Consider the following 27,184-nt stretch of genomic DNA (forward strand, 5'->3'; position numbering starts at 1 on the left):
AACTAGTAACTCAAGAATGAAAATTTCCCGATAATGTCCTCACCCCCATGTCATCCACGATGTTCATGTCTTTCATTCTTCAGCCAAAAAGAAAGATTTCTGAGGAAAACACTCCAGGATTTTTCTCCAAATAGTAGACTTCAATGGGGATCAATGGGTTGAAGATTGAAATTGCAGCTTCAATGGGCTCAACACGATCCCAGCCAAGGAATAAGGGTCTAATCTACGGAAAACTATCAATCATTTTCTAAAAACTAAAAAATGAATTTGCATTGTAACTGCACATTGAACCTTAAACCCGCTGACACCCATCGAAGTCCACTATATGGAGAAAAATCCTGGAATGTTTTCCTCAAAAACCTTCATTTCGTTTCGACATCATTGCTATTGCACATTTTTTGTTGTTACACAATACTGCATTCAACAATACAAAAAAAAAGCCCTCGAAACACTGGTTTATAAAACAAATCTTTATTAAATGAAAAGCATTTTCTTTGTCAAGTACGAAATAGAATATACAAATACTTTACATTGTTGAAAACAACAACACCACAATGAAAGTGAAAGAAAATCCATCAGTCAAAAACAACACAGAGAGACGAGGTGCACAAACCTCTGAGAAACATTTGAAACTGAGTTAGATCTGGACGTCTCAATGTTCAAGCAGCTCGGCAGAAGAAAACCTGGAAGTTAGAACCAGTGAGTTCATGAAACTGGTCTTGACAGGCAGTCCTGATGCCTACGAGTCCAGATCTGGTCAGTGTGTACAGTGATGGTTCAGGGTGGCGCAATAGCCAACAAAACACCCGGTTTAACGTTGCCACAGTGTTCACTATCAGCACCTGAAGCCAAATGAAGATGACCATATCTGTACGCTGACATCAGAGCAAAAGATAGCATTTCAATGTCATCTTACAACCAGTAAAGTATCAATTTGTAGGTAGTTACAAGAGGAGTTCACACAAACATGACAAGTCTGTCGTCATTTACTAGCGCATGTAATTTTATCAAAGTCTGATTTTCTTCTTTTCCAATGAAGACAGAATGTCTGAGCAGCAATGAAAGTTGAATTTATAATGTCAAACTCCAAGGACAAAAAGAAAGGCATCATTAAAAATGGCCCACATGATTCGTGCTCTGAAGTCATACGATATCTTTGCTTGAGGAACAAATCAACAATCCACCAGTCCATCACTTTCTGCAGTCATAGGGACTATTAAAATGGTGCACTGATATCCACTGTGTCCTGTGATTAAATTTCATGCCAAACTTGTGTCAACAGCCCTACATTTTAAGTAGACAATGACTTGCCTGTATTTTCCTCACATAAAGTTATAGGCTGGCTTTAGAAGACGTGAAATATGGATACAGTTGAAGTCAAAATTTTACATCCCCCTTTCAGAATCTGCAAAATGTTAATTTGAACAAAATTAGAGGGATCGTACAAATTGCATGTTGTTGTTTATTTAGTACTGACCAGAATAAGATATTTCACATAAAAGACGTTTACATATAGTCCACAAGAGAAAACAATAGGTGAATTTATTAAAAAAATAACCCCGTTTAATGCTGTGTTGTTACCTGAATGATTATTATTTCAGTTATTCACAAAGTCCCTTGTTTGTCCTGAACAGTTAAACTGCCTGCTGTTCTTCAGAAAAATCCTTCAGGTCTCACAAATTCTTTGGTTTTCCAGCTTTTTTGTGATTTGAGATATTTTTTTTTTACACAGAGGACATTTGAGGGACTCATATGCAACTATTACAGAAGGTTCAAACACTCACTGATGCTCCAGAAAGAAAAAACATGCATTAAGAGCTGGTGGTGAAAACTTTTGACTTTAACGATCAGGGTAAATTTAACTTATTTTGTCTTCTGGGAAACATGTAAGTATCTTCTGTAGCTTCTGAAGGGCAGTACTAAACTTAAAAAAAAAGAAAAAGATATTTAGGCAAAATGAGAAAAATCTACACATCTCCATTCTGTTCAAAAGGCTCTTTAAGCATTGTTTCTCCTTCTGAAGCATCAGTGAGCATATGAACCTTCTGTAATAGTTGCACATGAGTCTCTCAGTCTCAAAATCATACAGTCATTGTTGGAAAGGGTTCAAATACACAAAAACGCTGGAAAACCGAAGAATTTGTGGGACCTGAAGGATCAGAATTCAGGACAAACAGACAAAAGGACTCATGAACTAAACAAAAATGTAAACATCTTATGTGAAATATCTTACTCAGGTCAGTACCAAATAAACAATACCATGCATTTAGTATAATCTCTCTTATTTTGATAAAATAATTAACAATTTGCAGATTCTAATGGTGGATGTAAACTTTTGACCTCACCTGTATATACAGCTTTTTCAGTGCCCATTTTGGACTGCTGCATTATCATTGTAAGAAAAAAGCAGCTCAGACATTCAACTTAACATCTCATTTTATGTTTCTTGGTTTATAACGAGCGAGTAAATGATAACAGAACTATACAAGTCATTTTTGCGAACTATTCCTTTAATAAATCAGTCGCAAACCGTATTATCTGTTGCAAGTGTATTACTGATTTTACATTTCACGCTCTAATCAGTTCTTCACATAGCAGTTGTGAGTTTTTGGTAACAGTGGCTGTGGGCGTGTCTAAAGGTGCTGGTATTCTGGGATTGGTGCAGCACAGTGTCAGTCACACACAGGGGACGACATACGAAACCAAAGGAAAGAGATGACACTGGACACATTCGGACGTCTGAGTTTGACTGCTGGTGAGGACTACAAACCCCTCTGTGAGCAGAGCGCTCAGCTGCAGGCCCGCTTCAGACTCTTTGGCATTCATTACCAATTAGTTGAAATATTTCATCTACACTTATATAAAAATTTATTTTGGAACCAAAACTAAGTAAAACATCAAAAGATCTACTCCCCACACCGCTATGTACTGTAAGTAAATCCACAATAAAATGACTTTGTGTTGGAATTGTTCTACTAAAACTCTATCTGTACATATCTATCTACTTCGTAAACCCTTTGTTTTATTCTCACAAACACACACACACACACACACACACACACACACACACACACTTACTTGCGCTGTATGACAGCGACACGAACGCATGTCTCAGTACCTTATGAGAACACAATAGTTCATATGCATCGTCGTCCAATCAGCTCACATGAAATCATTTAGCTCCGCCTCCAGCGCGGCAGCCATCTCGTCTTCCTCTGAGTTGCTGCCCTCCTCATTGGAGTCTTTACTGGAGCCACCATCTCCATCATTATCATCATCATTGTCGTTATCTTCTCTGGCCTCCTCCAGTTTTCTTTTGTGGCCCCTAAAGATAGAAACACAGAGGCGTCGGTCAGTGATGCTCGTTAGTCAAAGAAGTTTGGAGAGAAGAGCTCATTGGTTTAAAGCGGTCTGGTTGCCAGGGTTATGTATGGCAGTGCTGAGTGTTGTTGGCAGTGATTGGTTGCAGCACTCTGTCATGGTTTGCAGGCCGCTGGTTCGCATGTCACAATCTCCACCTGTGTCTGACAGGCACCAGCGGAGGGGATCGGTGCCAGGTTCCTGAAGCACCACAAAACAAAAAAATGCCATCCTAAGTTGGATGACGGCACTCTCTGAGAATAGAGAACAAACTGGTGTCTAAATATGGATGCTTAGAAGCAATAAAAGAACAAATCTCATGTTTTTGGAGCGAGAACTATTAGATGTTCAAGTATCTATCATAAAATTAAATGTATGAAAGGTACATGTTACATGTAGGGCTGCACGATTAATTGCACGATGTTGTGAGGCGCGTTTAGTCAATGAATTGATTAGTAGTAAATTAAACTAACTGACAAGCTACGCCAAATCGCGCTCATAATCGAATGCACAAATCTACTTACCACATAAATACTGTAGCTATTTTCTTAGACTGCCTTAAAGCTTTTGATATGAAAAACAACCAAATGCTGATCAAAATGAAAACTGAAACATGAAAATTATAAATGCTAATATTAGTCAACAAAAAACTCTCTATTTACAGTTCGCTCATCCAGCAGAGCATAATTAATCAAATGGATGTGACTGTTCAATGTTGCAATTGACCAATTATAATCAAACATTTCAGTGCTGGCAAACAGCTTGACTTCCTGAGGTTAAACAGCTTTTTTCATTCATCATTTGTTGAGAACTGGACCTGGAGGAAGGTGCTATTGATGGATGGATTAGATGAAAGATTCAATGAAGGAAACATTCAACCACTAATAATGCAAATCACTGAATTGCAGTCCTGATGCCTCTCTCTCACAAAAAACACAGAGTTAGGACAGAAAATATGGATGGGGCATCGAACACAGAGCACATCTTCTCTCATGAATCTGTATTTTGGTTGAAATGCTTCTGACAGTAAGATGATGCAACACACCATCCTGCTCAAAGTCGCCGTGCTCGAATACTCCTCTCACAAACACAGAATGAAATGTGATGGCCTACTGACTGGGCAATTAATTTAATTTAATTCTAATTAATTAGAAGAGCATGCACTGCTATTTAAAAGTTGTTGTTTTTTCATAAAATGCAAGCAGACAGTGACCATGCGCCGTCAAGCTCCATTAAATGTAGTCTGCATGATTTGTGCGCTCTAATAAAATTTTTCTGAAGAATTGTGAGTTATAAAGGCACAACTGCAAGTAAAAAGTCAGAATTGCATGATATAAAATTACAATTTAGTTTATTCTTAGTTTATATCTCGCAATTCTGACTTTAATACTCGCAATTGCAAGTTTATATCATGGAATAAAGTCAGAAATACAAGACTAACTCACAATTGCGAGTAAAAAAGATTTGAGAGTTAAAAAGTCAGAATTGCAAGATAAAGTCAGAATTGTGTGATATAAACTCACAATTGCGAGTAATAAAGTCAGAATTTTGAGACAGGAAACTCGCAACTGCAAATAATAAAGTCAGAATTGCAAGCCATAGTCAGAATTGAGTTAAAAAGTCAGAATTGCAAGCCATAAAGTCAGAAATGTGAGATATAAACTCAATTTTGAGTAATAATTCAGAATGGCATGACCTATACTCACAATTGCAAGTAAAAAGTCAGAATTATAAGTTAATAAAGTCAGAATAAAGTCAGAATTACAAGACAAACTCACAATTGCGAGTAAAAAAGAATTAAGAGTTTAAAAAGTCAGAACTGCAAAATAAAGTCAGAATTGTGTGATATAAACTCACAATTGCGAGTAATAAAGTCAGAATTTTGAGATAGGAAACTCACAACTGCAAATAATAAAGTCAGAAATGTGAGTTATAAACTCAATTTTGAGTAATAATTCAGAATGGCATAACATATACTGACAATTGCAAGTAAAAATCCGAATTCCATGATAAATACTCACAATTGCAAGTAATAAAGTCAGAATTGTGAGTTATAAACTCAATTTTGAGTAATAATTCAGAATGGCATAACATATACTGACAATTGCAAGTAAAAGTCCGAATTCCATGATAAATACTCACAACTGCAAGTAATAAAGTCAGAATTGTGAGTTATATAGTCAGAATTGTAAGATAAAAGCAGAAATGGGTGATATAAATTGAGATTTGCGAGAAAAAGTCATACAAAGTCATACAATACCTTTGTGTGAGGAGCAGACTGAAATATAAGTCATTATTTGTTAACAATCTTCCACTGTACCTCTTTTGCTTTCAACTTTTGTCGGTCTGTCACACAAAGCTGTAACTTCAGAAGAGCACAAATCATGAAGAAATGTTTACACTACTTTTATGGCGCTTTTGTGTTTCGTGGAGGAAAGAAATGAACACAGGTTTGGAAAGACTGAATAAATTTTCAATTGCAGGTAAACTATTCCTTTAATGCACCCTGCAGTAACATGTTTAGGAACGTCAGCTTCACATACATGAAAGCCAATCGATTTGACACTGACATACACACACAACTACCTTGTAAGCAAGTTTTGAAGAAGTCAGATATAATAATGCTCCGCCAGAGCTAAATAAGCGCAGGCTGTCATTAGATGTGCTGATAGTACAGACAGCTGCTTTGATCACTGGACAGTATGTGTGTCTCACATTTAGTGTAATGATGAATCCACTACCACCTGCTGATAAAGAACCAGCCCGACTACATGAATAAAAGATAAAAGCAAAGGAAGGACAGAAAATGGAAAACATTAGGAAAGAAAGTCAACCTGACAATGGAGCAGCCCGTGTGTTTGATATGTATGGACTGAGTAATGGTGGAAATGAGCCTCTGTGTTGCGTTCACATCTTTTCTCTCTGTGTCCATGTACCTAGGATAATTAGAAGAAATACAAACAGTAAGTTTGTCTAACAAAGTTCTGGAAGCTGTACTATGATGTAAGTTCACTGTGCTTGTACACAAACTGCAGACTTTAGTTTAACAGTGATTCGTAACACCACACAGTCTTACATCTTCAGTCAAACCACAGACCAAAGCACAGCGCTGGTATTCAGACTGCCATTATTCGCCTTTTTTATGTGATATTTAATGTGGGCAAATCAGAAATCAGATGCAAGTCAGAGATGAAGTAGTACAGATCAACTCTGATGCTGCTTATCAAGGTTATCATTATTACTGTTATCATCATTATTGCATGATATAAACGGCAGAATTGCAAGACAGAAAGTCAGAATTGCATGATATAAGCTCAGAATTGCGAGCAATAAAGTCAGAATGGCGAGATATAAACTTACAATTGCGAGTAATGAAGACAGAATTGTGAGTTATAAAGTCACAATGGCCAATAAAAAAAAGTCAGAATTGTGAGTAATAAAGAATGGCGAGATATAAACTCACAGTTGTGAGTAATAGTCAGAATTGTGAAATATAAACTCACAATTGCGAGTAATAAAGTAAGAATTGTGAGTTATAAAGTCAATGGTGAGTAATGAAGTCAGAGTTGTGAGTAATAAAGTCAGAATTGCAAGTAATAAATTCAGAATTGCAAAAAATAAACTCATAATAGCAAGCAATAAAAGTCAGAATTGCGACAAACTCAGAATTGCGAGATATAAACTCACAATTGCAAGTAATAAAGTCCGAACTGTGAGTTAAAAAGTCATAATTGCGACAAATTCGGAATTGCGAGTAATAAAGGCAGAATTTCAAGATATAAATCACAATTGCAAGTAATAAAGTCCGAACTGTGAGTTAAAAAGTCAGAATTGCGACAAACTCGGAATTGCAAGTAATAAAGTCAGAATTGCGAAATATAAACTCACAAATGTGAGTAATAAAGTTAGAATTGTGAGTTAAAACGTCAGAATTGCAACAAACTCGGAATTGTGAGTAATAAAGTCAGAACTGCAAGATATAAACTCACAATTGCAAGTAATAGTCTGAACTGTGAGTTAAAGTCAGAATTGCGACAAATTCGGAATTGTGAGTAATAAAGTCAGATTTCAAGATATAGACTCACAATTGTGAGTAATAAAGTCAGAATTGAGTTATAATATCAAAATTGCATGATATATACTCACAATTGTGAGTAATAAAGTCAGAATTGAGTTATAATATCAAAATTGCATGATATATACTCACAATTGTGAGTAATAAAGTCAGAATTGAGTTATAATATCAAAATTGCATGATATATACTCACAATTGTGAGTAATGTCAGAATTGTGAGTTAAAAAGTCAGAATTACGAGTAATAAAGTCAGAAATGTGAGATATAAACTCACAATTGTGAGTAATAAAGTCAGAATTGCAAGTTTGTATTACGCATTTCTGAGAAAAAGGTTCAGAAAAGCAAGATGTGATCTTGCAATTGCAAGAAAAAAAACAGAATTGTGAGATAAAAAGTTGCAATTACCTTTTTAAATAGTTTTATTCAGTGGAGGAAACGGGCTTCCATACATTACAGTGTTTGGACAGACAAATCATTCTTTCTCCTGACAACTCCACAAAAATTACACCTGAACTCAATGCTGACCAAAAGCAAAGCCTACAAAGAAATGCAGACTACAAAGAAATGCTATGCTGTTGATTTGTCTGGAGAGTTTTCTGACAACGTCTCAACACTCAACCCAGCGACAGCTGTCTGTGACCCTGCTGACTCAACAACACCTCACACAACACGTCTGAAAATAATATGCATGCTTAAGACGCCTCAACAAAGACCACCTTCCCCGTTGGGACTAGTGCTGTCAGACTGGAAAAGCAGCGGGACACAGGAGAACTTCTTTTTAAACCGCAAATAGACCCGTCGCTAATGGCACAGCGGCATAACAGAACAAAGGAAGGAATATCCCTGTTTCTTATGGGCTGTTTCACTCCCTCAGTCGCTCACTGTCTACAAGAAACAGATTACATAAGCACAAAAGCTGTGAGAATGAGAATGGGCTTGTGGGAGGAGGATGTGACTGCAAAAACTCGGCCGGCTCAGAGTTTGTTCCCTCTGAATGCACCTGAACGATTTAAACAGGACAAAACCCTGAGAGAAAGAAAGGCAGAAAAAGAGAAAAAATGCAGTGATGAGGAAAGAGAAAGACAAAAAAAGAGAGACACATAGAGAAATATTGAAAATACAGAATGCACAAAAGCCCTCATGTCATTCTAAACCTGTATTTTCTTTCTTCTGTGGAACTCAAACTTTTTTTCATGGGAAATCGAAGAAAGAAAATCATACAGGTGAGTAAGCAATGACAGAATTTTTTTTTTTTTTTGGCTAATGAGGCATTCGATAAACTCTGGAGGTTGTGATGATGTGTGTTCGAAGTAATAAAGTCAGAATTTCGAGATATAAAGTCACAAATGCAAGTTATGAAGTCAGAATTGTGAGTTAAGTCAGAATTGCAAGAAATTTGGAATTGTGAGTAATAAAGTCAGAATTGTGAGTAATAAAGTCAGAATTGCAACAAACTCGGAATTGCGAGTAATACAGTCAGAATTGTGAGTAATAAAGTCAGAATTGCAACAAACTCGGAATTGCCAGTAATAAAGTCAAAATTACGAGTAATAACGTCAGAATTTTGAGTAATAAAGTCAGAACTGCGACAAACTCAGAATTACGAGGATTAAAGTCAGAATTGAGTAATAAAGTCAGAACTGCGACAAACTCAGAATTACGAGGATTAAAGTCAGAATTGTGAGTAATAAAGTCAGAATTGCAACAAACTCAGAAATTGCAAATAATAAAGTCAGAATTGTGAGTAATAAAGTCAGAATTACGAGTAATAAAGTCAGAATTTCGAGATATAAACTCACAATTGTGAGTAATAAAGCCAGAATTGCGACAAACTGGGAATTGTGAGTAATAAAGTCGGAATTGCAAGATATAAACTCACAATTGTTAGTAATAAAGTCAGAATTGTGACAAACTCGGAATTGTGAGTAATAAAGTCAGAATTGTGAGTAATAAAGTCAGAATTGCAAGTAATAAAGTCAGAATTGTGAGTAATAAAGTCAGAATTTCAAGATACAAATCACAATTGCGAGTAATGAAGTCAGAATTGCGACAAATTCGGAATTGTGAGTAATAGTCAGAATTGTGAGTAATAAAGTCAGAATTACGAGTAATAAAGTCAGAATTGTGAGTAATAAAGTCAGAATTGTGAGTAATAAAGTCAGAATTACGAGTAATAAAGTCAGAATTGTGAGTAATAAAGTCAGAATTGTGAGTAATAAAGTCAGAATTGCGACAAATTCGGAATTGTGAGTAAAAGTCAGAATTGTGAGTAATAAAGTCAGAATTACGAGTAATAAAGTCAGAATTGTGAGTAATAAAGTCAGAATTACGAGTAATACAGTCAGAATTGTGAGTAATAAAGTCAGAATTGTGAGTAATAAAGTCAGAATTACGAGTAATAAAGTCAGAATTGTGAGTAATAAAGTCAGAATTACGAGTAATAAAGTCAGAATTGTGAGTAATAAAGTCAGAATTACGAGTAATAAAGTCAGAATTGTGAGTAATAAAGTCAGAATTGTGAGTAATAAAGTCAGAATTGCAACAAACTCGGAATTGCGAGTAATACAGTCAGAATTGTGAGTAATAAAGTCAGAATCGCAACAAACTCGGAATTGCCAGTAATAAAGTCAAAATTACGAGTAATAATTGCGACAAACTGGGAATTGTGAGTAATAAAGTCAGAATTGCAACAAACTCGGAATTGCCAGTAATAAAGTCAAAATTACGAGTAATAACGTCAGAATTTTGAGTAATAAAGTCAGAACTGCGACAAACTCAGAATTACGAGGATTAAAGTCAGAATTGAGTAATAAAGTCAGAACTGCGACAAACTCAGAATTACGAGGATTAAAGTCAGAATTGTGAGTAATAAAGTCAGAATTGCAACAAACTCAGAAATTGCAAATAATAAAGTCAGAATTGTGAGTAATAAAGTCAGAATTACGAGTAATAAAGTCAGAATTTCGAGATATAAACTCACAATTGTGAGTAATAAAGCCAGAATTGCGACAAACTGGGAATTGTGAGTAATAAAGTCGGAATTGCAAGATATAAACTCACAATTGTTAGTAATAAAGTCAGAATTGTGACAAACTCGGAATTGTGAGTAATAAAGTCAGAATTGTGAGTAATAAAGTCAGAATTGCAAGTAATAAAGTCAGAATTGTGAGTAATAAAGTCAGAATTTCAAGATATAAATCACAATTGCGAGTAATGAAGTCAGAATTGCGACAAATTCGGAATTGTGAGTAATAGTCAGAATTGTGAGTAATAAAGTCAGAATTACGAGTAATAAAGTCAGAATTGTGAGTAATAAAGTCAGAATTGTGAGTAATAAAGTCAGAATTGCGACAAATTCGGAATTGTGAGTAAAAGTCAGAATTGTGAGTAATAAAGTCAGAATTACGAGTAATAAAGTCAGAATTGTGAGTAATAAAGTCAGAATTACGAGTAATACAGTCAGAATTGTGAGTAATAAAGTCAGAATTGTGAGTAATAAAGTCAGAATTACGAGTAATAAAGTCAGAATTGTGAGTAATAAAGTCAGAATTACGAGTAATAAAGTCAGAATTGTGAGTAATAAAGCCAGAATTACGAGTAATAAAGTCAGAATTACGAGTAATAAAGTCAGAATTGTGAGTAATAAAGTCAGAATTGTGAGTAATAAAGTCGGAATTGCAAGATATAAACTCACAATTGTGAGTAATAAAGCCAGAATTGCGACAAACTGGGAATTGTGAGTAATAAAGTCGGAATTGCAAGATATAAACTCACAATTGTTAGTAATAAAGTCAGAATTGTGACAAACTCGGAATTGTGAGTAATAAAGTCAGAATTGTGAGTAATAAAGTCAGAATTGCAAGTAATAAAGTCAGAATTGTGAGTAATAAAGTCAGAATTTCAAGATATAAATCACAATTGCGAGTAATGAAGTCAGAATTGCGACAAATTCGGAATTGTGAGTAATAGTCAGAATTGTGAGTAATAAAGTCAGAATTACGAGTAATAAAGTCAGAATTGTGAGTAATAAAGTCAGAATTGTGAGTAATAAAGTCAGAATTACGAGTAATAAAGTCAGAATTGTGAGTAATAAAGTCAGAATTGTGAGTAATAAAGTCAGAATTGCGACAAATTCGGAATTGTGAGTAAAAGTCAGAATTGTGAGTAATAAAGTCAGAATTACGAGTAATAAAGTCAGAATTGTGAGTAATAAAGTCAGAATTACGAGTAATACAGTCAGAATTGTGAGTAATAAAGTCAGAATTGTGAGTAATAAAGTCAGAATTACGAGTAATAAAGTCAGAATTGTGAGTAATAAAGTCAGAATTGTGAGTAATAAAGTCAGAATTACGAGTAATAAAGTCAGAATTACGAGTAATAAAGTCAGAATTACGAGTAATAAAGTCAGAATTGTGAGTAATAAAGTCGGAATTGCAAGATATAAACTCACAATTGTTAGTAATAAAGTCAGAATTGCGACAAATTCGGAATTGTGAGTAATAGTCAGAATTGCAAGTAATAAAGTCAGAATTACGAGTAATAAAGTCAGAATTGTGAGTAATAAAGTCAGAATTGTGAGCAATAAAGTCAGAATTGTGAGTAATAAAGTCAGAATTGTGAGTAATAAAGTCAGAATTGTGAGTAATAAAGTCAGAATTACGAACAATAATGTCAGAATTGCGAGATATACTCAATTGCAAGTAATAAAAGTCAGAATTGCAACAAACTCAGAAATGCGAGTAATAAAGTCAGAATTTCGAGATCTAAACGCACAATTGCGAGTAATGAAGTCAGAATTGTGAGTAATAAAGTCAGAATTACGAATAATAAAGTCTGAATTTTGAGATATAAACGCACAATTGCGAGTAATGAAGTCAGAATTGTGAGTTAAGTCAAAATTTGCGACAAACTCTGAATTGTGAGTAATAAAGTCAGAATTGTGAGTAATAAAGTCAGAATTTTAAATAATAAAGTCAGAATTGTGAGTAATAAAGTCAGAATTGCAAGATATAAACTCACAATTGTGAGTGCAGAAACTCGACCGGCTCAGAGTTTGTTCCCTCTGAATGCACCTGAACGATTTAAACAGGACAAAACCCTCACAGTCAAGAGAAAGAAAGAAAAAAAATGCAATGATGAGGAAAGACAAAAGAGAAAGTATGTAAAGACAGAGAAATATTGAAAAAACAGAAGGCACAAAAGCCCTCATGTATTTCTTTCTTCTGTGAAACTCAGATGGTGTTTCATGGGAAACTGAAGAAAGGAAATCATACAGGTGAGTAAGCAATGACAGAAATGTATTTTTTTGGCTGAACTATCCTTTTAAAGCCATAAAAGAGGCATTCAATAAACTCTGGAGGTTAAATGATGTGTGTTCGATTAAACCCACAAGGCTTGGTTCTCATACGGCCATGTGTTAAGCACCATGATGGGCAGTATTGATTGAAGATGGAGGGGGTAATTGATGGTCGTACATGCATCTAGTGGACCACGCTGGTCAATAAGTGTCACATTTTGTCCTGATCTGTCCTCAAGAATCAGTGCGAAGATGACGAGGTCAAGATGGGTGAATGAGGCATGAATGTTTGCAGTCAGACATCATGGAGTTTGTTTACTGCAGCGTTCACAAAGACAGATCGCACACATTTAAGTACTGCGGCCCATCAATTACTTGGGAAAAAGACTAAGCTTCTGTTGGGATCGCAGCGTGAACGATCTTTAAACAGAGATTTTGTGTCAACTAAACGGCTCAAAAATAAAAAAAATAGCTGAAAAGAGTCTAAACTGTACACAAGCATTTTCACAGCAGCAGTTTTCCTCCTCTGTGAGCACTGGACACAGAAAACTGAAGAAATTACTGAACATAGTGAAATGTTATTACGATTTAAAATAACTTGTTTTCTATTTGAATACATGGTAAAATGTAATTTATTTCTGTGATCAAAGTTGAATTTTAGCATCATTTCTCCAGTCTTCAGCGTCACATTATCCTTTAGAAATCATTCTAATATGCTGATCTGTGACCCTGGACCACAAAACCAGTCATAAGGGTCATTTTTTTATTTAGGTTTACACAACTGAAAGCTAGGATTGTTAGGATATGACAATATTTGGCCGAGATACAACTATTTAAAAATCTAGAACCTGAGGGGTGGAAAAAATCTAAATATTGAGAAAGTCGCCTTTAAAGTTGTCCAAATGAAGTTCGTAGCAATGCATATTACAAATCAAAAATTAAGTTTTGATATATTTCCGGTAGGAAATTTACAAAAACGATTAACAAAACATGATCTTTTCTTAATATCCAAATGATTTTTGGCACAACAGAAAAATCGATCATTTTGACCCATACAATGTATTTTTGGCTATTGCTACAAATATACCCGTGCTACTTAAGACTGGTTTTGTGGTCCAGGGTCACATTTAATGCTCAAAAAACCTTTCTGATTATTATCGATGTTGAAAACAGTTGTGCTGCTTTATATTTTTGTGGAAACTGTTTTTTCGGTATTTTTTGATAAACAGAGAACAGCATTTATGTAAAATAGAAATCTTTTGTAACATAATGAATGTCTTTGCTGTCATTTTCACACCAATGAACCAAATACTGGTGACACGTTGAAGTACAGAATGATATTCGATATGTTCTGATATGCAACTGTGTGAACAGGATATAAGTATTCAACAACTTCATCTGGTCCGTTAAATCCTCATTCTGAGTCAGCAGGTCTGAACGACTGGATGCTCTTTGAACAGCAGGATGTCCGACAGTGCTGTACGGTCTCCATTAATGCTCCGCAGCACACAGCAGGAGTCTCGTGGACTGACCTGAAGCTTTGATGGCTCTAGCAGATCTATGCAAGAGATTTAAGGCTCAGTGATTTTAAAATGGCTCCATTAACTTGTAATTAATTAAACCACACAGTCAGAGCTTCTAATGGGAAAAATAAGTAACAGCAGTGTTTTAGAACATGTTTGAATGTTTTAGAACAGTTTACTGGTTTTAGGTTAGTTTAGTTTTTTTTATTTTTTATTTGGAGTGCAAAAACATACATGGTAAATGCAGAAACAGAAACAACAACAACAGAAACAATACCAACAAAAAACAAAAACAAACAAAAAACTACTAACAACAACAAAAAAACAACAACAATGATAATAAATGAGAAATGAGAACAAGACAATCTGAATAATAATAATAATGTATAAGTAGTAGTAGCAGTATAGGTAGTATTAGCATGTTCAAAAATAATAGAAATGGCCATAAATCGGAGTAACAATGACATGACAATGATGATACGGTTAATATTTTGTGATGACAGTAACAGTAATATCAATAATAACAGTAATCATAATAATAATAATAATAATAACAGCAATAATCCCAAGGATGGTGATTACAGTATGATGTTGTGATGATGGTAACAGTAATATCAATAATTATAATAATAAAATAATAATAATAAATAATAATAATAAAAATAAATAAATAAATAAATAATAATAATAATAGTAGTATTAATAACAATAGTAAAGTTTGAGTTGTAACAATGATATTTTGTGACGATGTTTTGTGATGAAAGCAACAGTACTATTACTATTAATAATAATAATAATAATAATGATGATAATAATAATGATATAATCACAATAGTAGTTATCTAAATATATGTATGCAGGAAAATATACTAATGAACCATACCCAACACATACCACACCTATCCGAGCTTCTGTGTCAGTGTGCATGTGTTTTTTTTTTTTTTTTTTTTTTTCCTACTTCCTCTTCTCCATTCAAGGCAACATTGTAGACATCATATGATGTATGTAAGTTTGAATTCAAGTGGTGCATTAAAAGAAGAGTGCGGTGCATTAAAATCAATATGTGGTGCATTAAAAACATGGGTGGTATTTGTTGGGTGCAGTTTTAATTTATTTATATTTATAAATTTTTAATTATGTATATTTAATGATGTAATCTTCAGAAAACTGTTACCGTCCATACAAAACATCATCCCATCAATTTATTACTTTTCAATGTTTCTCTGATATAGTGATACAATAAATGAAAACAACAACAATAATAATAATAATAATAATAATATTAATATTAATAATAATAAAAATAATAATAATGAAAACACTCATGTTACTAATACCTTATATAAATATGAATAATATTTTGTGAATACTTAAAGATAAGTGTGTCAGATTTGTAAGAGTTGACTGAGGTCTGATGTTGGATGTTGCGATTCTGATGTATATGGAGATGAAAAATATTCTAGGGAGATGTATTCTGTAAGCAAATTTTTCCAGTGTGTTATGTGAATGGTGTTTCGGGATTTCCAGTTCAAGAAGATAGTTTTCTTGGCAATGGCTAGAGCTATGAGGAGTATCCTTTTGTTTGTTATTTCCTGATTAAGTGTTGATAGATCGCCCAGTAGACAGAGTGAAGGGGATAATGGGATGTGACAACCCAGGAGGTGGGATAGGGATTCAGTAACATCTTCCCAGAATTGTTTAATGGGTGGGCAGTGCCATGTGGCGTGGATATATGTGTCCGGGCTATTTTGTGAGCAGTGCACGCAAGTTTCTGATGTGAATCCCATTTTAAACAGCCTTTCCCCAGTGTAGTGTGTTCTATGAAGGGTCTTGTACTGTATGAGCTGAAGGTTGGCGTTTTTAGTCATGGAATAAATATTATTACAAATTTGACTCCAGAAGTCGGTATCAGGAGCAATAGAAAGGTCTTTTTCCCATTTGGTTATTGGTAAACTTAAGGTTTTATTTGAATTGGTTATCATTTTGTATAATTTAGAAAGTAATTTCTTGGGGGACGATATATTAACTAAATCTGCTACTGCGGAAGGAAGGTGAAGATTGATGGTTCTGTTATTGATTTTAGATAAGACAGCTGATTTGAGTTGCAAATAAGTCAAGAATTGATTGCTCCCAATACCGTACTTCTGGACTAGGTAGGAAAATGGAACCAGTTTGTTTGACTGAAAAATGTGATTAATATGTGTGATACCCTTATCTGCCCATTTATGAAAATTTAGTATTTTTTTGTTACTTGTGAAGTCAGGGTTATTCCAGAGTGGGGTGAAGTTAGATGGAGCCAGATTGGAGTTTGTGATTTGATAATATTTCCACCAGGCCGTCAGAGCTGAAGCTATTGTCAAGGCTTTGAAGCATGAGTGATGTTTAATGGACTGACTAAGAAATGGAATGTCTGATATGTGTATGTTTTTGCAAAATGATTGTTCTATATCTAGCCAAATGGTGTCTGCCTGAGTGGGGTGAGTCCATTTATATATGTATTGGAGTTGGTTTGCTAGCGAGTAATGGTAAAAATGTGGTGCTTCTAAGCCTCCTAAAGATTTGGGTTTTTGTAAAGTGCTTAATTTTATCCTTGGTGGTTTATTTTTCCAGTAGAATCGGTTGATGATGGAGTCTAGAGATTTGAACCAATTGAGAGTAGGCTGTGTTGGGATCATTGAAAATAGGTAGTTTATTTTAGGGAGTACTGTCATTTTGATTATTGATATTCTTCCCTGGATTGAGATTGGTAAATTGTGCCAGCGATTGAGGTCATCTTCTACTGTTTTTAATAAAGGAGTGAAATTGAGTCCATTCAGCTCTGACAGCCTGGAGGAAACCCTAACGCCTAAGTAAGTGATGTGACCTGTGCATACAGGAATGGGTGATACCTGGGCTGCCACATCCCATTTAGATTGATGTAGTGGAAGGATTAAAGATTTATTCCAGTTTATTGCATAATCGGAAATTTTAGAGTATGAATCAATGGTTTTAGTTATTTCTTGTAGAGATGACTGAGGATTTTGTAAAAAGAGTAAGATATCATCGGCATATAAACTAATCTTATGTTGGGTTTGGGGTGTGTGAATTCCTTTGATGAGTGGATTCTGGCGGATGGCTGCTGCTAAGGGTTCAATGAAGATGGTAAATAAAGATGGAGAGAGTGGACATCCCTGCCTAGTCCCCCTGTGCAGTGTGAAGCTTTGTGATGTTAGTCCATTGGTGTTGACTGTGGCTGAAGGTGTTGTGTATAAAATCTTAATCCAGTTAATAAACGACTCCCCAAAGCCAAATTTTTGTAGTGTGGTGAAAAGAAAGTTCCAGTTGACTCTGTCGAAAGCTTTTTCTGCATCTAAAGTGACTATGAGGGTGTCTTTCTGCTGTAGTGATGAATAATGGATTAAATCATATAGTCTGCGTGTGTTATTGGATGCATGCCTACCTTTGATGAAACCTGTCTGATCTGGGTGGATTATAAATGGGATAATTTTTTCAATTCTATGTGCCAGAGCTTTGCTGAGTATTTTGATGTCTACGTTGATAAGTGATATAGGACGGTAATTTGACGGAAGGGTTGGATCTTTATTAGGTTTGGGGATGAGTGAAATAGTTGCTGTGTTCATGTGTACTGGTAATCTTGAGTTCTCTTTAATTTCGGTTATTGCTCTGATGAATAATGGGGATAAAATGGACCAGATGTGTTTATAAAACTCAGCTGGGAAGCCGTCGGGTCCTGGTGCTTTATTGTTCGGCATTTGATTTAGGGCGATATGAAGTTCTTTTTCTATGATTGGTTTGTCCAGTGCACTGATTTGTTCTGTGTTAAGTTTGGGGAGTTCAATATTATTAAGAAATGAATTAATATCCTCTTGTCTTGTGTTATTATCAGATGAATAAAGTTTAGCATAGAAGTTTCGAAATATTGTATTTATTTCTTGTGGAGAGTTGGTAGGCTTCCCTGCTGAGTCTTTAATAGTTGCAATTGTTGTTTTTTCTCTATTTCTTTTGATTTGATTGGCCAAATATTTACTGGATTTGTTGCTATGATGGAAGGTCTCTTGACGGAGTCTATGAATTAGAAATTGAGTTCTTTTATTAATGATTTCATTTAGCCGGAATTTTTGTTTTCTTAGTTCATTATATATTTCTTCAGTTGGGTTTTTTGCATGTAAAATTTCCAGTTCTTTTATTTTATTTTCTAATCTGATTTCTTCTTGTTTTTCTACTTTCGTTTTATGCACAGAGAATGATATGATTTTACCTCTTAGTACTGCTTTGCCCGTTTCCCAAATTAATGAAGCTGGTAACTTTGGAGAGTCGTTTATTTCTAGGAAGGATGTCCACTCTCTTTTAAGATAACTGTCAAACTCTGGGTCTTTGAGGAGAGATATGTTAAAGCGCCATCTACTGATTTGTTTATGTGAATTAGCTGGGTTCCATATGAGTGTTACCGGAGCATGGTCACTGATGCTGATGGGGTGGATTTTGTGTTCAGAGATATTTGGTATGATTGAATTACTAGTTAGGAAAAAATCTATGCGTGAGTAACTATGATGAACCGGCGAGTAAAATGTGTATTCTCTGTCTGTTTTGTATTTAATTATTTATAATTGATATATAATTGTCCATGAAGGCTGGAAGTGAAAAACTCCTTATTTTCAGGTGTGCAGAATTATTAGGCACATTTTCTTTTACAGATAAAATGAGCCAAAAAAGAGATTTACCTCAGACTGAAAAGTCAAAAACTATTAAATGCCCATGAGAAGGATGCAATACTAATGCAATACTGCATTTTGCAAAGTTAAGGCATGACCACCGGACAGAAAAACGCTTGTTGCATCTGCATTGTCAGAACAAACAGGTGGAGGAGAAAAGATGCATGTTATTTGCAAAAAAAGTAAGAATTAATGTTAAGAATCAGATATGAAACCATCAGGAACCATTTAGTCTCCAGCGCCACCGTTTTCCAGAACTGCAACCTACCTTGAGTCTCCAGAAGTGCAATGTGTCAGGTTCTCAGAGACTTTGCTTGGGCAAAAAAATCCTAAAAAATGACCCTCAATTAATAAGAATAACATTCTGAAGTATTGTCAAATACATAGAGATGGTTTTTTTCTAGGCTTTATAGACAGATGAGTTGAGAGTGGCTCTTGAAGGACCAGCACCACATCCTCTTGTAGCACTCTTTCAAGTTTATCCTCCAGAATCTGGCAGTAAGTTTTGGGACTTCAGTTTTAGTCCATCTCCTATCCTGAAATGTCTGTCTTGCAGAGATGGACCAAAATAAACTCTTAAAACTTACTGCCATATTCTGGAAAATATATTTTTGAAAGAGTGCTACAAGAGGATGTGGTGCTGGTCCTTCAAGAGTCACTCTCAACTCATCTGTCTATAAAGCCTAGAAAAAAACCATCTCTATGTATTTGACAATACTTCAGAATGTTATTCTTATTAATTGAGGGTCATTTTTTAGGATTTTTTGCCCAAACAAAGTCTCTGAGAACCTGACACATTGCACTTCTGGAGACTCAAGGTAGGTTGCAGTTCTGGAAAACGGTGGCGCTGGAGACTAAATGGTTCCTGATGGTTTCATATCTGATTCTTAACATTAATTCTTACTTTTTTTGCAATTAACATGCATCTTTTCTCCTCCACCTGTTTGTTCTGACAATGCAGATGCAACAAGCGTTTTTCTGTCCGGTGGTCATGCCTTAACTTTGCAAAATGCAGTATTGCATTAGTATTGCATCCTTCTCATGGGCATTTAATAGTTTTTGACTTTTCAGTCTGAGGTAAATCTCTTTTTTGGCTCATTTTATCTGTAGAAGAAAATGTGCCTAATAATTCTGCACACCTGAAAATAAGGAGTTTTTCACTTCCAGCCTTCATGGACAATTATATATAAATTATAAATAATTAAATACAAAATGAATAGTAGTTATTAAGATTGATGTGGTTTGGAATTATTCAAATGTGCTTGGGAAAAAAATATGACAAGAATATCAACTTGCCTAATAATTCTGCACTCCCTGTAGAGCTGGGCGGTATGACCAAAAACTTATATCACAGTATTTTTTCAAAACTATACGGTATCACGGTATATGACGGTATTTTTTTTCTCTCCCATGCATGACTAGGTGTTAACCACATTTCCTAATAAATTAGAGAATAATTACTGCAGTACGTTGGCTTACATTGACCGGACTAGTATTAACCCAGGTTTGATTGGTCTCATAAAATGCTGCTGTTCACAAAGAAGTGACAGTGGCACGCATAATTGTAATGAGGTGAAGAAATCAAAATTCATGACTTGCAGTCAAAATACACAACACTTTATTGTGCATTCTTCATATTCCAGGACATGTTTGTGGTGGAGGTGGTGAAGCAAATTGTTTGTGTTGCCTCCTGCGGCTACAACTTTAGCCTGACCACATTTACATATGATGTAGTGATGCACCGAAATGAAAATTCTTGGCCGAAACCGAAAGAATTATGCCAATTATTAGTACCATTGCATTTATGGCTATGACTGTGCACTAAATCTTACTAGAATCAAGGCATTGCAATTGCATAAATTAATATTAAAGTTTCAAAGAATAAATCAATTATATCAATTTAAACAATTATTATCAATCAAGTATTATATTACTTAAATAACATATACATATATTTTACTGCCTTTGTTTAAATTGTTTACATTTTTGTAACACATTATCTTGTGGATCCATCAGTACACATTTACAACTCCACGTGTTTCTCTTCCAGCAGGAGGCGCTATCAGAATGGTACACAAAGCAGCGCAGCAAATGACTTTGAAACGTGCAGCGCTCATATTTATTCAACGGATAGCCTTTTGAAGTTTCATCGCAATTCTTGTCTTTCAGTCCTCACATTTAAGACCACCTGAAATCATAATTGAGACTTTCTTAACCCCTAATAACACTGCAGTCATCAATGAAAATTAAGAGCTTTATTTAAGTCTTTCAAAAAAAAAAAAAACCTTACACAAAATACGTTTCTTTTTATTTTTTTCCCACCATGTTCGGGGCACAAGAAAAATATTAGGGGACTAAATTAATATCAGCACATGAAGTGTAATCGTCTCTCATTGTCTCTGAGAGAATGCACATCAGATGCTGAAAGTCAGTTTTTACTTTCACTTTAACATATTGCGCAGTTTTCACGTTGCATGTGTGATATCCACTGGCTCACCTCCATGGTTTAAAACATAAATATTTATAAAATTATAGTATATAGAAAAGACATATCTTTAAAATTTGACTGCAGACACACCCCCTCTTGAAATTTCGGCATTACAAGTTTTGCAAATCGCTAACGATTTGCAAACGTTCACACCGTAGACGTGTTGCTTCAGACAAGCACGTGCAAGCTGCAGTTTCTGTTTGCGTCAACATACGTGTTCCCGACGCTTTGTACGCACACACTCACCGGTATTGGGGTATATGAAAAATGAATATCATTAAAAAAAAAAACACCGGTATTCGGTATGAAAAGGTATACCGCCCAGCCCTAGTTGTATCTCGTCCAAATTTTGCCCTATCCTAACAAACCATACATCAACGGAAAGCTTATTTATTATTTAAATCTTAATCCCAAAGAAATTGACCCTTATGACTGTTTTTGTGGTCCAGGGTCGCATATAGCGAAATGAACACACTACTGCACTAACAGCTCAGAGAGAAGCAACCAGACTGAAAAAACCCCACTCAAATCATGCTTGACATGCTGCCAGCGCTTATTAATTTATATGCAATTTAACAGCGTAACATTTTCAAGCTTAACACTGCTCATCATAAACCAATTAACCTCTAGCCCTGAAAACATAAAACACCCATAATTAACCCAAACAGCTATAAAAGTCAAGATTATTGACACTGCTTTCATTAGAGTTTAATGTACGACAAATAACTGTTCTCACAGAACCAGGGTGTGACCTATAACAAGCAAAACGAAGATGAAATTAAACAACTACGGGGCAACTAAGCTGATCTGCATTTCATAACTTCACATAAATATGAATCAGCAACAAAATTAGCTTTTAGATGACAAAACAGGCCAAAAATAGTATGTGCAAGTAAAAGTATGTGCAATCTGTGTGTATTTCCAATCATCTAGATTAAAATGTAGAGTTGTTATTTTCAGTAAACTGTAATTTTTGGGTGAACTATCCCTTTAACACAGCTCTTGCATTAAAATGTGACCCTGGACTACAAAACCAGTCTTAAGTAGCACAGGTATATTTGTAGCAATAGCCAAAAATACATAGTATGGGTCAAAATGATTGATTTTTCTTTAATGCCAAAAAAACATTAAGCGGATATTAAGTAGAGATCATGTTCCATGAAGATATTTTGTAAATTTCCTACCATAAATATATCAAAACTTAATTTTTGATTAGTAATATACATTGCTAAGAACTTCATTTAAACAACTTTCTCAATTTTCTGAATATTTTGAGTTTTTTGCACCCCCAGATTTTCAAATAGATGTATCTCAGCCAAATATTGTCATATCCTAACAAACCATACATCAATGGAAAGCTTATTTATTAAAAAAATCAATTCAAAATGTCAAAAAATTGACCCTTATGACTGGTTTTGTGGGACAGGGTCATATATGAGCACTGTTTTCTTTATATTGTGCTTTGGAAGTAATAAAACTTTGCAGAAAGTGCACTACACAGAGAAACAGAGAGACAGCGAGAGGCCGATATGAGAGGGAGGAAGTCCATGCACCTCATCATCCATCATCTCAACGGTCGTTCACCGTGTTTAATCCATCACAGGTCTGTTCTGGGAGGACATAAAAAGAAGCCAGCCCTATTCAAAGACTATCCATTTACCCAGAAGCCCCCGGACGCGGCGGCAGTGATACATCAATTACAGCATGCATGAGAAATGCAGCTGCACTCATTTACAGTAAGGCCAAAAGTCAGCATTTAACGACAATTACAAAGTAACTAAGGAGTGATTACAGGGAAAAATCCCATTCGTCTTTATTTAACCACATACGAACGCAGATTTCCATGAGGAACCTCGGATTTGGAGAGCGTCGCTCATGAACACCTTCATTAAGCAGTCAACAGGCATTATTTCTGCCTCATTAACTTCATAAACGTGCCATTCATACACACGCTACTGAAATCATCATTAGCGAGGAAACGAGTGGAAGGATCTTCCAAACGGATCTCTTGGGACATCACAAATCCAAATCCTTTCTAATCGACATTCACTTCATTCGCTGTTTGTTTCCATGGAGAACGGACCCCAGACATGGGCAGCGGTAATTAAATCAGATCGGGAGTGTACCGTACGCTTTCTCTGGCTCTATAAGCCTTTAAAATCACGCTGGGCTGTTCAGAGAGTTCTGATGGATCCATTAAGAGTGCAATTATGGGCCACTTCTGTGCGTTATTTCACAGCCCATAATATTCACCAGCTGAGGAGATTGAATGTAAAACAGCACCTACAGGTCTGTTGCCATGGCGTTAAGTGGCGGCCTTACGCCTTGAAAATCCTCTGAAAGCCGTTGGAGGAACTGTACAATGTGCAGATAGGTGAAGGCTTATGAAGCTCCAGGAAATCCATTAACAGAAATGTTCTGAAAGCACCACCTTTAATACAGCGCTGACATGGAGAAGAACCGAAGAATAATCTTTTGTATTGTGATTAAAAGAATGGTTCAACTCAAAAATGAGAAATCTGCCATTTGCTCAACCTCATGTCCAAACACAAATACTGTTAGTCTTATCTTTTTCTCAATTGAAATTCCTTATATAAAAACAACATAAAAGTAATTCATATTAATCAAGCTGTTTAATTCATGTACAGTCAAGCCCAAAAATTATTCATAACCCTGGCAAATTCTGACTTAAAGTTACTTTTATTCAACCAGCAAGTTTTTTTTTTTAATTAGAAATGCCACAGACGTCTCCTAGAAGATAATAAGACGATGTACAAGACGCATTACTGTGGAAAAAATGATTACTCATCTTTTATTTACATTTGAACAAAAAGTGGCATGTCCAAAATTATTCATACCCTTCTCAATAATCAATAGAAAAGCCTTTATTGGCTATTACAGCAATCAAATGCTTCCTATAATTGCTGACCAGCTTTTTGCATGTCTCCACTGGTATTTTTGCCCATTTATCTTTAGCGATGAGCTCTAACTCTTTCAGGTTGGAGGGTCTCCTTGCCATCACCCTGATCTTTAGCTCCCTCCACAGATTCTCAATTGGATTTAAGTCAGGACTCTGGCTGGGCCACTGCAAAACATTAATGTTTTTGTCTGCTAACCATTTCTTCACCACTTTTGCTGTGTGTTTTGGGTCGTTGTTGTGCTGAAATGTCCACTGGTGCCCAAGGCCTTCACTGCAGACTGCCTGATGTTGTTGCTAAGAATTTTGATGTATTGCTCCTTTTTCATGGTGCCGTTTACCGTTTACCCAGCACCATGTTTGACAGTGGGGATGGTGTTCTTAGGGCTGAAGGCTTCTCCTATTTTACACCAAATGAAGGCTACATCATTGTGGCCAAACAATTCAATTTTTGTTTCATCTGACCATAAAACAGAAGACCAGAAGTCTTCTTTGTCCAGATTGGAACTTCAAAACATTTAGATATGGTCTTAAAGCCCTTTCCTGTCTTGTGAGCAGCCACAATGCGCAGCCATAGACTGTCCACAAACCAACAGCAGAGAGCTTCTGTTTTTCACCTGTTGAGTTGATTAAAACAGCTGTTCCCAATGAATCAAGGTAATTAGGATGCTTTAGAACAGTTTGGACTATTTGGAATGGTATAGAACTTTGGATTTTCCCACAGACTGTGGCAGTTTGCAAAGGGTAGGAATAATTTTAGACATGCCACTTTTTGTTCAAATGTAAATAAAAGCTGAGAAATTTTTTTTCCACAATGATGCCTCTTGTAAATTGTCTTATTAACTTTTGGGAGAAGCCTGTGTCATTTCCAGTCCAAAAAAAAAAAAACTTGCTGGTTGAATAAAAGTAACTTTAAGTAAGAATTTGCTAGGGGTATGAATAATTTCGGGGTTGACTGTATGTGACACAGATCGGATCTAAATAAATAAATAAATAAATAAATAAATAAATAAATCAGATATAAATCGGATATGTGCCAATGCGACTGTCCTGTAAACAGGCAGATCGGATTGCCTGAGGCATTGCTTTCTGTACGTCTTTAAAATTGCTACAATTTGGTACTTCTCCGCGGTTTAATGACGTCTTTTGTTACCCTTGCTGGCAAAATGAGTGTAAATGGGCACAGGATATTTTTAGGTATAGGCAAAATGTTGAAAAAGTGAAAAATGTCAGTTGAGGTTTTCACAAAAATGAGTTTAAGCCCCCGTCTAGCGATCCCAAATGCTCCAAATAGTGATTAGATATCTAAAAGTTTATTTATTTGTACATTTACTGAGAGGATGACCTTTTCTCTGCTTGCTACTCATGCTGACTGTCATCCAAAGTGTACCCAATAAATACACATAAACACAGAATTACAGTATTTCGGTATTCACGCAAACACTAAGTGTTACATAAGTGAACACTTGGGGAACTGTTGGGGAAAACATCTGATGTGTAACATTATATTTGAATCATGCATTACAGTATATCTGTACAGTAGTCTGTCTCATTAATGTTAAACTAACCATAAAAGAAAAGAGGGAATCACTCGCTGCACTTCTCTAAACTGCTTTTGTAGTTTTAATAATCAATTTATTTCTAATAAACACATTTGAGTATATGTTTTTCACACATGAATGCTTTTGTTTAAAAGTAAAATGATAAAGGTAATGCATTATTTCTTTCATTCTAGGCTTTTTGTTATACTGTTTTTTCACATCATGTTTTTTTTGTGATGGTTGTAACCCTTATTGTTGTCACATTTGTGATAGATTTGTTAGTTCTTCTATAGAATGTGTTACTTCCTCTATATGTTTCTCTTGGGTAGTGGTGTTTATTATAATTTGCAATATCAACCGTATCTAAACTTTTCACTTCTTTAGGGCAAGTTATAAAGACATAGTCCTCTGATACTGTAGTTAGAAGATGAAACGGCATAATTTAGTATATTTGTGTGAATATGTGACATTTCTCAGCAGTAGGCACTCTTAACTACAAAACTCCTGCTGCTTTCTCTTGAGTATGAGCATTGTATGTGTGCATGAGCATGTAGCCTAATTTACATGTACTAATTGAAACTTTGATCACAAATAACTCACAGGCACAAAACACACAGCAACCCAGGGTTATGTTCTTTGATTAAAAGAACAGTTCACCCATTTTTTGATACTTTCAAGATGCTTTTTTTGTCCTTTTTGGAGTTTGAAAGACCCTGGTCAGCATCCAAAGAGCAGAGTGAACATTCTGCCTGCTTTAATGCGGCATGAAAAAAATAGCAGCAAACAGTTTTACAAAGAGATGATGCTGAGTAAATGACAAAACCTGATGAGTCATTACTTATGTGGCTTGAGGAAAAAAGAAAGAAGCTCTATTTGCCATTAAACATGAAAAAGCATCAATTTTAAACACTCAAGTGCCAAGGCTGCTTTTGTATTATAAAAAAAAGGGATTTCATTCCCCAAAGCAAAATATCTAAAACAGTACCGCTGTTGTAAAATATTCCCAAATGTTAATTATCACACTTTTTAACAGTCTGCTGCATTTCCCATAGTGTTTCCGAACTGAGCTCTGTTCAGACTAATTATTAATTAATGAAAGCTGATGATGAGCACTTTTGAATACTTCATTCTGTCCCGTTTCTGAGAAAAGACATCAGCGTGAAGAGGCAAGGGGAGGAATGTGTGTATACTTTCACCGATAATTGAGTTAATATGGCGACTGGGGCCTTTTCACAGCTAAGCAGCCAAAATGAATGCCCATGAATGTGTGTA

General features: G+C 35.3%; 1 protein-coding gene across 1 annotated transcript in view; it reads right to left on the reverse strand.

Moving 5' to 3' along the window:
• Window positions 1-455: 455 nt before the first annotated feature.
• The window catches only part of ctdp1 (CTD (carboxy-terminal domain, RNA polymerase II, polypeptide A) phosphatase, subunit 1), a 180,534-nt gene continuing 153,805 nt past the window's right edge, over window positions 456-27,184 (reverse strand). Inside the window, exon 13 of the mRNA XM_073822056.1 lies at window positions 456-3,325. Coding sequence (XP_073678157.1) covers window positions 3,163-3,325 — 163 coding nt within the window. The 3' untranslated portion in view covers window positions 456-3,162. The remainder of the gene's footprint in view (window positions 3,326-27,184) is intronic.

The sequence above is a fragment of the Garra rufa genome, chromosome 17 (genome assembly GCF_049309525.1).
Source record: "Garra rufa chromosome 17, GarRuf1.0, whole genome shotgun sequence".
Lineage (NCBI taxonomy): Eukaryota > Metazoa > Chordata > Actinopteri > Cypriniformes > Cyprinidae > Garra > Garra rufa.